Source organism: Egretta garzetta, unplaced genomic scaffold (genome assembly GCF_000687185.1).
Source record: "Egretta garzetta isolate BGI_Z169 unplaced genomic scaffold, ASM68718v1 scaffold59, whole genome shotgun sequence".
NCBI lineage: Eukaryota > Metazoa > Chordata > Aves > Pelecaniformes > Ardeidae > Egretta > Egretta garzetta.
The window spans coordinates 6,259,221-6,273,354 of NW_009267230.1; the positions used below are offsets into that span (position 1 = coordinate 6,259,221).

The following is a 14,134-nucleotide window of genomic DNA, read 5'->3' on the forward strand; positions in this document are numbered from 1 at the left end:
ATGCAATTGATTCCCAGTGCACTTCCCACTTTCACCAAGTTCACAGATACCTTGAAATTGGATTTCCAGTAGTTTATATTTCCCTTGGTATGGATCTTACTATGCCAAGTGCCATTCCATATGTTTCTCAATGATCAGAAACAAAAATAAATCTGGGGAAAGATTGGTGAAATAATAAATCCTAAGGCGGCTGCAGCAGTACTGGACCCAACAGGTAAACTGGGTCTATTCAAGCATAACATGTTTCATAACAAAACACGAAATTAGACATCTCTGATCAAGAAATACCTGCCATATTTACAGAACGCATGTTGGAAAACGCTGATTACACTTTTCCTGAAGTATGCCGGAAACAGATCAACAAGGTCTAAGCAACTAACGCTGTAGGACCCCCTTTACAATGATCAGCAAAGAGTACAGGTACGCAAACCAAGGAGGCAGCAGGACCAAAGAGTAACTCTACTTTTCAGGTGGCATGAGTGGTGGCAGTGTTACAATGCCAAGACACTCCATTTGGTCACATTTGTAAAGGTTCAGATAAAAACAGAGCAAGAAGGAGATGGATGTAAAAATGACAGGAGAGCTGAAGAAAATGTTTTACCATTACAAACATTAAGGCCTCAATCTGTTCATCAGATCAACAGCACTGAGAAGTCACTCAGTGGGAAGGAAATGCCAGCTTCACAAAGACTTTTAATCTAGCAGAAGAGAGTAAAAGCACTGATGGAACCTAAAGCCAAACTAATCACAGTAAAAAGAGATATTTATACCAGTGAGTGTGATAAACCACTGGAACAAGCACAAACAGAAGGATGGGTTTTCCATCTCTTGTTTTGTTTGCATCAAGGCAGGACAACTTTCTGATTAAACTTACCTTCCAAAATTCAAGTTATACTCTGATTGAATGTACTTACTGAGCTTAATAGTGACAGAAATGAATGGCCTAGTGCCCATGCTTCTACTATAAAGTTTAACAAATTAAGTTCTGTTCCTAAAAAATAAATTGCTTCTGAAGGACTGGATAAAACTAGATGTATACAAATAATGAGAAAAGGGAAATAAATAACCCATCAGAACAGCTACGAGGAACAACTCCTCTCTTTTTCTGTGTATTTATAGCATTCATTTTGAAGGAAAAATTTCAGCAACTCAAAAATCAGAAACACAGAGGGATATGCCCCTAATTTTTGGTAGTTACCTGCCTCAGCTTGGTGCTTTGTGCTAGACAAGCAGATGCTGGCAGCATAAATCTGGTTGCATAACAGGTACAAAGCTCCATGTTCAAAATCAGGATGGGAGCACCAGACTGAGAAACTACAATCCTGCAAATACAAATTAATCACTGCATGACTCTGAAGACAAGTCTGGCCCATAACTAGTTTGATAGAAAGGAGCAGGGATGGCTTCAAATCTCTACTTCTAGGACCATCTGCTTAAATGAAGCTAAATGGTCAGTGGGTGAAAAACAGAAACAGAGCTGGGAACAGATGCCAGAATTCAGAAATCCCTGCTGCCAAGAGACTATCCGAATTACTACCCTATACAAACATTTTTCTCCTCCCTGAAAGTGGGATTGAGCATTTCACCCTTCAGCCTTGAACAACATTACCTAAGGAGTCAGACAAAACTCTTTTCAGTTGCCTCAGTTCCCTAGTGATTAGGTCCAGACATCTGCAGGCTGACAATGTTCAATACTTAGGATGTACAAGATGCCATATTGAGACATCTCCTTCTGATTCCCTAGGTTTGAACTCTTAAACCCAAACACAACATTCTGAATTCCACTTTGGAAGAAAGATATTTATCAAAGTTAAGCCAACGAGGCATTGCATTTGGCTCAAAATATCTATTTGTCTTAAATCTCTGGTTATGCCTCTTCACCCATTAATTTGTCCATAAAACAACTAGAGTTGTAAAGTAATATTAATGTGCCGTCTTGTAAAAAGCTTGTCAGTTTTTAAATGCTATTGAAAATGCAATGAGACTCACGGTGGACACAGTTCACAGCAGATCTACTAAAGACTGTTAAATGGTATTATAGCAAGAAGGATGTCACATAATTGCTGCTCACTGACAAGAAAATTCTACCCTATCACATGTGGATAGAAGAGCAGAAAGAGGGAATGAGATGGAAAGTAGGTGGAAGGCTTTGATCCACTTAAATTCTCTAAACGCCAGACTGAACAAAATATGAAGGGCAAGTGACTAGAAGGAAAGGGAACTATGAAAGATTCTTTATTTCGTTTTGAAATGGAAAAATATTTTAAACCTTTCTTGAAAACCAACTGTGAAAATTCATGTACTGTTGCTGAATTGTCACTTTAAGTCGTGTGACAAATTCTATGGTTTTTTGCCATAGTTCTGTAAAACACAAAGAAATAACTCAAGTTCCCAAATGTGTTATCAAGAGATGTTTATATAACAAATACATTTTCCAGACAAGATTTTACAAAAAAACCTCAAACAAAACAAAAACCATGAAGAAACACAAGCCTCTTCCATTTAGAATTTACTAGAAATAGTCTAGAAGAGTTTGTCTTGATCTTACTGTCAAACCATATTTAGCTTTTATTAGGCGTATAAAAAACTTACCAGAGAGTGATGAAAAAGCTAATAGAGCAGTCTATCTTTTAGATATTGTTATGCCTTAGCATCTCTCCAGTCACCGATATATTTCTAGTGTATGCTGCTCCACTTTTTTAAACAGTATCATTTCAGACAACAAGTAGAAAGGACAAAAAGATTGGAAGAATCTTCTAGATCATCTAGTCCATCCTTTTTCTCTAGGCATAACCAAGTATCTGTATCTCATTCTGGTCTGATATTTATGTAATTTATTAAACTTTAGCGACCACAGCTGTGATAGCTCCATGATTTACCCAGTCTATGTTGTTATATACTTATCCTTATTATCAGGAAGTTTTGCATAAGGCCTTATATGAATCTTCTCAAGCACAGCCTAAGCCTACTGTTTCTTCTTTCACCCCCACACTATTTTATTTAACAAATTTGAAGGCTGTTGCTGTGTTTCCCTTTCAAAGTCTGATCACAGCAAACACAAAGTCCTGGCAAAGATCAGATGAACAGTAATAAACTGAGGAACCATGGCGAACTAATCACTAAAACAGAGCATAGTGTTAGGAGTAAGCAATACAAAGAAACAGGTTAGACCACTGTCCTTGGTATGAAATCCCCCAATGAGTCAAGAAAGGAGAACTCTGTAACCAGAATGTCATGCAAAACAAAGGGGGTTGTTGACAACAGGGGTGTAGGGCTCCCTCTGTTTCAATTCCCTACCTCTACCACAGTTGTCTTGGCAGCTTTGCACATAGGTTGGTTGAAGTTTCTTGCAGTTTTCCTGCAAAAAAAAAGAAAATTATCAAATATTAAAAGCTGTAATAGTATGAGGGAAGACTTCTCAGAGGTAAGCTACTACCAGTACCTCTGGAACATAAACGTCACAAATCTTTTCACCAAATAGCTAGAGAAGTAATAAAAAATAGGAGGGAGGAAAAAGTATTATGGAATTGTATAAGATGCATATGAAATTAAATCATACTTTTCTACATTAGAAAATATTTATTACCGCTCTTTTGACTGTTAATCAGCACACTGTTTAATTTAAATTGGTTATGCTACTGATACCTCCATTTATTACATCCAAGAGCAGCAGCAAGCTGAGCTTTGTACAATGTACCTTCCCATTATTTCACTGCAGAAAGAATGAAATTAATCTCCACAGGGAGGCCAGCACAGGGCCTAACAACCTCTCAAGTCCCACATATGCCTTCATAATTCAGACTAGGACTTGGGATAGCACTTTGCACAGTAGTAAATTTAATCCAATTCTCTTGATTAAAAAAGCTGTGCCAGTTTTGGCACTCACTGCAAGATTCTGGCATTCATCCTAAGTATTCCCACACAGTATTTCTGTAACAAGAAAAAAGAACCTCTCTGGGATAAAAGTAACACAGGACATGTATAAACATGCTGGGATCAGCACCAAGATACAGGTAGGCACAAGGAAAAACAAGTGACCTGTGTCAGCCCCTTTCTGTATTTTTCAGAAAGCAAACAAAACCATGTGGCATAATACTGTTTTCGGGACAGGGTTTAGTAGGCACGGTGGTGTTGGGTTGACGGTTGGACTTGATCTTAGAGGTCTTTTCCAACCTTAACGATTCTATGATTTAAGAAAAACAATGTATATTTTAGTGGGGTTCCACTGATAGCTCCTCAGCATTTTTCTCTTTTAAAAAGTAGAATTCTTGAAAACTTTTCATCAAAATGCATGGAACTAAGGTTCAAAACAAGTCAAAACCTCCTTTCCCCCCATCCCCTTTCTAGAGAACCAGTTTTTTTTCTGACCATCCTTATTTCCTCAACACTGCCTCTTTTCTTCACCCTTTTGTGCGAAGACCATGCTGAACTCTGGGATGCTGCTGCCACCTCGTGGCTTTGGGGGAAGTAGGGAATTGAAATGGCCAAATCCTGAGACTACCACGCAGTGTAAACAGGATTTCTAGTGCAGAGACTTACAGAATCAAAGCTATACCCAAAGACACATGTCTTGGGGAAATCCCTGTTTTATTGGCAATACACAGCAGCTGTGAAGCCTCTAACAGAGGCTACAGAGGGGCCGGTATCTTGTCCATGGGTCTCCTCTGTGGCTGTGTAAACACAAAAACATGTAAGAAGAGGAAACCATAAAAAAACACCCCAACCTAGAAATTATATTCTTCTCTTAGTGCATGAACACAACACTAGCTAGTAGTGATTTAGGGAAAATTACCCTAACTAGGTAGAGTAGAAAATGAGAAGAAAAATAGAGTTACAATAGCTGAATTAAACTAGCAGGGGAATGGATACAGATGGGGGAAGGCAGATCTGGAAACAAAGAACTCAGTATTTCATCTCAAGTAACTACTTTTCTGAGCCAAAGACTTTCTGAAGATCAGTGTCTGGTCTGCCAGTAAAAGAAACTGATAAAATTATTTTTCCATAGGGAAAAAGCTACAAGAAAACATTTCAATGCCAAATTAAGAAGTTAATGGGCTTGATTCTGACCCAATTTATAAAAGCTTATGCAATTTAGAATATTCTTGGGTTAGTAAAGTTGTTTAAGAAGCAGAAGTCTTTTACAAGATCAAAGGTCTTATTTCTAAAGAACACATCATACAGAAGAAGAAAAAACCAGAAACACTATCCTTATTTTCCAACACAGAATAATGTTCAGGTTTTTGGAGTATGAAATCCAGAAACTAGCTAGCCAAGTTGGCCTTTTCATTTTGAGATAGCTTTCTGGACTCAGCAATGTCTACAAAGTCCATTGTTCCAATGATGGATTCCTACACTGACCCAAAGGCTTTTCTCCCAACGGCAAACAATACACTAAACCAACGAACTACATCCACTACGTACCTAATTGTGCAGAGGTGAAGGGACACCTCAGATGTGAGCTGAATTTACATACTGCAGAGCCATTTTAAGCATGAAGAGGTGACCTGAAATGACTGTCTGTGACAGCAGGGGCCCTGACTCAGGTTATCCCTTCAACATGTCTGTTCCTTTGTCAAGAGCGTACTTTCATCAGCGCCAAACCACACCTCTGCTTGACAAGTGGAAGTATATTGGGCTAGAACAACTCCAGAGCAGAATGGTACCAGATGAAAAGGAAAGGAAGCCAAAGGAGGTAGAATATCCACACAGGCAGTGGCACTCCCTGCTATTGTCCCTAACAAGCAAAGCCCCAAGGGAGCTTAAGACCTGGACACTCTGTTCTGCTAAGTAGAACTAGTATCTGCATCAGACTAACCAAGTGAAATGCCTATATACGCATCCTTTCAGCTAGCACAAGAACAAGGTGGGGATTATTTCATTATATTTGAGGGAGTCTTGGATTATTTGTCTTGGTAATGGTGCACTATTCCTAAGAATTATTATCTACTGGGCCAGACAAGTCTTGTCAGGCAAAAGCTGTGGTGCAGCATAAAGATGCCTGGAAGGGAATCAGCCCCGGCATGCTGTATGGAACAGAAGACCTAGGGGACATGAAGCATCATGTAGAAAACCCTATTTAAAAAATTGCTTTCTAAAGGAGCTGGTGCCATTCCGGATCCCCAAGAAAACAGTATAGCTTCATGTATGAGAACAGACAAAAAAATTCATGCTGGCCTGTGGTCCAAGTAAGTCTGCCTGAAGTACATCCTTTAGATTTAAAAAAGCTCTTAACTTGAGGGTGATTAACAGTTTGGCAGACACTCTACTCCTATTGGCTCTACAGACAGCAGAGTCATGGGAAGCACATTACAATAGCACCACGCTGCTGTGAAAGCAGTGGCAGATGTGTGTGAACACAGAGCCTATGTATATCTAGGCATACCTCAGCCAACAATACAGATGTCACATAATAAAAGAAGTATGGAAGGAATCAGCAAGCAGTGAATTCACATTCAGTATGTAGCATAATGACAAAAATACATTTTCCTTCTCATCCTGTAGATCACAGAAAGATTGCTGTTATATTCTAATCTATTACAATTTCCTCCTCTGTTGTCTTCTGCAGGCTACAAAATGAGCCTATCTTTCTCTGTTGTAGGCCATGAGGTAATCTGTGTCTCACCCAAAACCAGAATGCATCACTGCTTATTATGAGCAAATTCTTTTAAACTAACGTAGAATAAGACATTGGATGATGATGTTTCCATCTTTGATTAGTTACACTTGAAAGGATTCGTCAATATTTTTAGGTCTCCACTCCAGATGGAAGTAGTATGTGGTATCAACTGTACTGTGTGAATATGGGAGACATACGAAGATTTCTGAAAGGAACAGGAGGTAGAGAGAAAGGCATAAAGAGAGACCACAAGACATAAAAGAAGAGAGGGAAAAAGGGAGAATGCAACAAGCCTTGTTTCAATGGAGAATGAAAGAATTTTTCAGAGGTAAGTAAGCATCAATAGATAGATACAGTGTAAGACCACAGATGGTAGAGGCTCAAGATCAAAGACAAGCCCAAGGGGAAAGACTCTTTCCTGTGTTCCATGTCCCAGAGCCTAAGGGAAGCAGTTTAGCAGCCATCAAATTCATGTGCACGCACAGAAGAAAGTTCAGTTTTCAATCAGAAACCGTCTTATCTTGTCAGTGGGCAAGCCAGGATGTCAAAGGTTGGGTAAAATAAAAAATTATTTTTTTCAAGTGTTTTAATATTATTATACCTATAAGAGATACAGATAAAAATCTATGTGAATATATGTGTATATATACACACACAAAAAAGTATTACTTTATTGGTATTATTTTATACACATATTTTTCAGTTGCTTTTTCAACTCTCTGTTTGTTTTAATAGATACAAAGACAGACTGCATCATTCAGCACGTCTCCTGCTTCAGTTCAGGACAAACCAGAGAACAAATGTAGCAACTCAAATAAATGATGTTATCACTAGTGCAACGAGCAAACTTCTCACTACAAAATATGTTTAAATTCGTATGATGCCTCTCCCTACACCACTGAGATCAAATCAACTTTAAACACACTTTTCTGGGGACAGAATCAAGTTTTCCACTCACTGACTAGCCAGGAGACTGACTCAGCGCCCTTTTCTTCTGACACACATGAACCTGCACTTCTTGGGTCAGCCTTCAATTGCGCAAGGAAAAGGACCCAATGAAAACTGAAATTAACAGAATGTCACTACATTTCTGCACGTTCATCATGACGATTTCGGTCTGCTATGTCTCATCTTTAACTACCAATGTTTTGATTCACAGCTATGTTTGAATTCTCAAAAGTCATCAGAAAAAGCAATTATATTTTGTTTTTCCTAGCAGTATAATTTGACAGTAGGGGAAGGCAATATGAAAGAAAGTGAAATCAGTAAAACATTATTTTGCCATCACATAGGAGACAGGATTCTCCTTCTCTTTCATTATCTATACCATTAAAGAATCTTTTCCCACGGGTAAACAAGTCATACCTGAAAATTATGTTTCCTGCACGATCAGCCTTCCATGCCTTCACAAGAGCAAAATCTCCTGTAATTGACTTCTCCAGAATAAAGTGACGGCCATCAAACTCTCGCACCTACAGAGAAAAGTACACTATTGAGATGCAGGTTTCTTCAAACAGATCTCCCATGTAATATTTATTTTATGTGGTTAATTTCAGAGACTATTCTACTTAGACTTCTTTTTGTACTACATAAAGTTCTATCTGAAAAACTGTAGCTCAACTGTATAATAACAGAGAAGCACTGAAAGGCTGTAAACCCCATGTTTCATCATAATGTCTCTGTTTATTTAGTGAAACAGAATGAGAATCAGATCCAAAAAAATCTGCTGCTCCACCTACTGGAATTAGACTTGCTTTTTCCTGCAAATCTACCAGCTAACCAAAAACTGAAGTGCTAAAGCAGAACTGTTGAAAAAGTTCATCATCACTGCCCACCACCAGAAGCCTCAAATCTAAAATGAAGTGGATTTGATACAGAGTACTCAAATCGTATCATCTGACAGGCTAAATTTCATTTGGTTTTCTCTGCATTTATGATCAATATTTGCAATTATATTGAAGTCAGAATATGTAACTGACAACCAGCAAGTATTTTAATCCTACACAGAAACATGAAACAGAATTTCTCTTAACAATGTAGAAGGTTAGAGTATACACAAATACTACTTGAGAGCTATTTACAATTTCTGAGAGGAGGAGGAAGTATGACAGAAGTGTATCAGAAGTCAGTTTTTCAGTCCCGTAAAATGAGATTTGAGCTTTTATAAAATGACACTTGCGTTCAAAATTAATTTGGAGAATGGATTTGATCAAACCATGCCAGTCATGTTACTAGCCCCCCAAAAGACTGAGGAGAGTAAGAGACCTTTTCACACATGTTGAAGTTAGAAGAAAAACATTATCAAAATTATGAGCTATTTAATAAACAAAACATTTCTTCAAAAGGTAAAACATGATAATGACATATTCAGTAAGAAAATTAAGGAAAAAAATAGACTAAATTGACAATTAGATACTGAAAATAGCCATGTATAAAGTACATGAAAAAAATGCAGGAGAAAAATTACCTTTACCCCAGAGACTTTCCTGAGGTAGAATTTAATGCCATCTGCGGCCAGACTGAAACACGCAGCATTAGCCTCATCCATTTCTTCAAGTACAGTTATGGCACTGAGAAATCTCTTCCCATCTCCAAATTCTACATCCAATTTCAATATGAGGCCCCTGATTCTCACATGGAAGCCACACTCTTTTTGTTTCTTTGCAATTTCAAATACTCAGACTAAATTGTATTATTTCAACTGTTGGCAAATGTGTTTCCTGCAAGTTTGTGTCAACTGAGCTCATCCCTGTTTAACAGGAAAACATCCCACCTCTTCAAATGCTAAAGCTCTGTGTACAGCTGCAGAGCTGGTTACTCCATACGACAGTACTTAAGGAGCACCTGCCCCACTAATAGGAAGTTGTTCTCAATCTGTACTGTACACTGCACTGGCCTGGTACAAGATTTTGTTTGAATACACTGCGAACCTGATCAAGAACTGTCAAGTGAAGAGTAACTCAGCAAGGCAGGTTTTCACATGGAACAGTTCTTGATGCTAAGTCACCCTAAAGCTGTAAAAACTTTTCTAACACATCACAGAGGGCAGAAGTGAGCAGTGGGAAGAAACTAATAGGTCTGGTATCACAGCCATCCTGTTAATCCAATAAACCAAGGTGAAACGTGGCTGGGAGGTGCCGAAACTACTGTTTATCTTGGAAATATATAAGAAATTCAGTTTTCAAAGCAGAAGACTAATAACAAATTGATGTCTTACCTCTCTTGGCTGGCTGGCAATGGCAATGGTGCCATCTGTGTTGTATTTGATAGGTGCACCCCCTTCCTGCACCAGCGTCCCATAGCCAGTGCTGGTGTAAAATGCTGGGATTCCTGCTCCTCCTGCTCTAATACGTTCAGCAAGCGTACCCTATAGGAAAACATGTTTAAGAACTAGTCATTTGGGAACAACAAATCAAACTGTGATGAATGGCTTGCATTAACTTATTTTTATATCCTGTCACAGAATCACAGAATCGCAAGGGTTGGAAGGGACCTCGGGAGATCATCTAGTCCAACCCCCCTGCTAAAGCAGGCTCTCCTAGAGCATTCTACACAGGACTTCATCCAGGCGGGCCTTGAATATCTCCAGAGAAGGAGACTCCACAACCTCCTTGGGCAGCCTGTTCCAGTGCTCTGTCACCCTTAGAGTAAAGAAGTTTTTCCTCGTATTCAACTGAAACCTCTTATGTTTCAGTTTGCACCCATTGCCCCTAGTCCTGTCGCTGGACACCACTGCAAACAGACTGCTTCCATCCTCATGACTTCCGCCCTTAAGATATTTGTATGTATTGATAAGGTCCCCTCTCAGTCTTCTCTTCTTCAGGCTGAACAAGCCCAACTCTCTCAGCCTTTCCTCGTAGGGGAGGTGCTCCAGTCCTGTCATTTGGAGCTTTTCCTTCTGAACTCAGCAAGCCATCACATCTATTTCTTCCTCCCATTTTAGCTATCCTTTGTGGGATTGGTACTGGATATGGCAAGAAATGCTTCACACAGGGCCATAAACTGCTTGAGAGCACACTGTCACTCAATTCACTGTCAACACCCAAACCCCAGCACTTTGCTATGCCTCCTCTCCTTCCACTTGTTTCTTAATCCATTACAGAGTTATTTTTCTCTTTTCCACCTGGCTACATATGCTAGAATGTTTTTCTTTTATATTAGTTCTACATGTTTATGCTTCAATCTCCAACATCTTAAGAAAAACTTCATGCCCCACTTGAAGTTGAAACAGCCATACATAACCTATTGAGAAAGGAAGAGTGAGTCCAGTGATCTGGATTGCCTGTGCTAAGAATACCAAGAAGCTGATAGGACAGCATTTCTACTCTATTTGACCACCCCACCTGCACTCTGCTCTATGTCCAGCTGTAACACAGATATTAACAACCCAAATTCTTCATCAGTCTTAATTACAGACTTAGGGCCAAAGACATGTCTGCCTGCTTTTCATTCGTGTCCCTTCCCATTTTTTTTTGATGTTTTTCTGGATTCAAAGCAAGACAAGACTGTCATGGTCAACTATCTAGCTTGACAGCATCCAAAACATAGGTTACATTTACAAAATGGTGGAAGAGGCATATGCAAAGCATAAAATGAGACAAAGTCCTGTGTTCCAAGTAGCCTTAGTGTCTCAAGATCTCACCATGATCTCTCCCTTACTGTGTAACAAGGACAAAGTGGTCCCTCATTTTGCCTAAAGTCATACCAAACTTGAAGAGCATTTTCCAAAAGGCTATTTTATCTTGACACAAATATTTCAAATCCCTGAATCTCCTAGCAAGTCATTAATTCACCTTATTATTTACCATGGCATACTGTAGACCCAGTTTTTTCATGGTGGATCTACATAGTTTGTCTGTGCAGTCCACAAAGCCACTTACATGTCTAACAAGTTCAAGGTCTTTTAGATGAAAGTATTGCACATTAAGTAGGAAGAAGGAAAAAACTAATTGAGAGATCTGCAACTTTTGAAATGTGAGAAGTGACAAGTGCCTGGTTATTTCCATGTCAGCTGAGTGGGTGTAAAAGGAGCTTTTCTGCCCACCTCTGGGATTCTAAGAGACATTCCCAAGAGATGGAGCCCCAAGACTCTCTTCTACATAAAAAATTCAGTTTGTTGCTTTTCCCAAAGACTTAAATCAATAGCTGTTTAAAGCCCAAAGGTTATGTGTCACCTTTGGAAATGCCACACACTAACATGCTGTAGGCTTTAAAGTTATGAGTACTAATTTCACAAAACTAGATCTCAATAGAATGTGACTGATACTCACAATTTTAGGACCTCATTGTATTCAGGCTATTTGGGTAGCTCGGCCGTGCTAAAATAATTAAAACCACAGTGCTAAAAAGTAAAGTTGTAAATATTGGCTCATAACACCATGCAGAGATTAATTTAGTTAAGATTTAATAAACAAACCTCAAAGAGTTATGTCACAATGAACTGAAATCTCCTAATTTGATTCCTACCCACTAGATGGCAGACACTGCACACGCAACGTCCCCAAAAGCACATACGAGCTGCTACCAATACGGGAACAGCAACTCCCTGACTTTTTTCCCCTTATATGGGCCACAGCAGTGAGCATACCTCACGTGTTTTTCTACAGTCTGGGAGGAACCACCAAAAATCGAACACTGTACAACAAAATATGTGTAAATACATACACACACACTTGAAATGAATAGAATGTAACAAGCCATAACGGAATTTGCACAGTAAGACCAGTCAGTTCTTAACAGAGCAATTGCAGCCTACAGCCCATGATCCTAAGATGGCAAGTGCCATCTGTCTTTACTGCACATCTGCCCATTTGGATTGAGAAATAACTTTATAAGAGCACTTAAGCTTTATTCTACTCAGTATTTTAGATGAAAAGAAATCACCAGTCTCCTAGAGACCGTCCTTACCTGAGGTGTAAGCTCAACTTCAAGCTCACCAGATAAATACTGGCGTTCAAATTCAGCGTTCTCTCCAACATATGATGACACCATGCGTTTTATCTGCTTAGTCTGAAGCAGAAGACCGAGTCCAAAATTGTCAACACTGTGCAGAAAAAGCCAGACAGTGATCAGCATTAATAACAGTTTTGTTGTCTTCAAAGCACTTGATAAACTTTAATGACTTAACAAGATAAGACAAAGTTATCTCCCCCCACTTTAGACATAAGGAATTGGGGACAAAAAAAACAAATTCCAGTTTTTAGGAGGGAGAACATCAAAGCTATAATTAAAATCTAGGAGCCCAGTGCTCAGACCTCATCTCTTCCAAGGCACTGAATACATCCAAAACTTCATTTTAAAGACATTTCACATGTAACAGCTACAAATACCAGCTTAACAAATGGTGTTATTTTACATATTCGCTCCTTTAAAAAGCCTTACTAATTAATAAAAAGTTACACATGGCATGACCTGGCTTTGAGTGAACAAAGACTGGATTTTTTGTTTAAATTCTTGCTCCCCAGGAGAAAGGTAAGTGATTGCTTAGCAGCTCAAGGAGAAAGGCATATTCACATTTATAGTGCTGGTTTGTGTATAAGGTAAGAGAATATTTGTGTTTAAATTTTCTTATTTCAGTAAATAATTCACTTTCTTACTAAGAAATTGCCTACTCCAGCAAAAGATATTAACATTGCAGTCATTTTCTTGTCTGTGTCATAGTATCAGCTTAACTGAATGCCAAACATAACATGCAACATTTTTCTTGTGCCAGTGCTTCTAAATTGTGATATTCCAAAGACATTATTCTCTACCAGTTTCTAGCATTTTTGTGATGTTTGCCAGCCTATATTATGTACTGATGGGACCAGAACATATTTCAAGAGTTCTCATAACAAAAGGGCCCTGTAAAAAAGTTATTTCAATTTGAAAAAACATGAGGTTAAAATGGAAATTAACACAGATGATATTACAAGGGCATGTTTCTTTCACATTTCTGACACATTATGCAGGATGTTGGCAGACTGGTACATGTGTGCAAAGCTCCTCAATGTTTATGTTGGTCTCTGTAACATTTTAGTGGAGAACTCAGACCTTCACTCCCACTATGGTAAAGATGCCATGATCCAGAAGCACCTCACAAAAAGTGATGCTTATCTGCGACTGGTTGTCTCAATGTAGTATAACTTAACTATCCACGCAATTGCTTGAGATTTCAGGATAAGAAATACTGAAAAATATTAAAAGAACCGTTTAAGAAACGAAACCAAACCAAATATCCAGCATGCTGTAATTAACACGCACATGTGCTTACAATATATGCATCCTGTTGAAAACACCACTCCTGAAGAAGAGCTCTGTCCTGGTTTTGGCTATTTGGGATAGAGTGAATTTTCTTCCTAGTAGCCGGCACAGTGCTGTGTTTTGGATTGAGTACTAGATGTTGATAACACCCTGGTGTTGTAGATGTTGCTGAGCAGTGCTTACCCTAGTCAGGGACTTTTTCAGCTTCCCGTGCTTTACCAACTGAGCCAGGTGCACAAGAAGCTGGGAGGGGGCACAGCCAGGACAGCTGACCCC

At 38.9% G+C, this 14,134-nt stretch overlaps 1 protein-coding gene across 1 annotated transcript in view; it reads right to left on the reverse strand.

Moving 5' to 3' along the window:
- OXCT1 (3-oxoacid CoA-transferase 1) overlaps positions 1-14,134 on the reverse strand; it is a gene marked incomplete at its 5' end in the record, with an annotated part of 83,304 nt that overhangs the window by 56,053 nt on the left and 13,117 nt on the right. The window contains 4 exons of the mRNA XM_009647403.2: positions 3,298-3,358; positions 7,982-8,088; positions 9,834-9,983; positions 12,524-12,659. Coding sequence (XP_009645698.1) covers positions 3,298-3,358; positions 7,982-8,088; positions 9,834-9,983; positions 12,524-12,659 — 454 coding nt within the window. The remainder of the gene's footprint in view (positions 1-3,297; positions 3,359-7,981; positions 8,089-9,833; positions 9,984-12,523; positions 12,660-14,134) is intronic.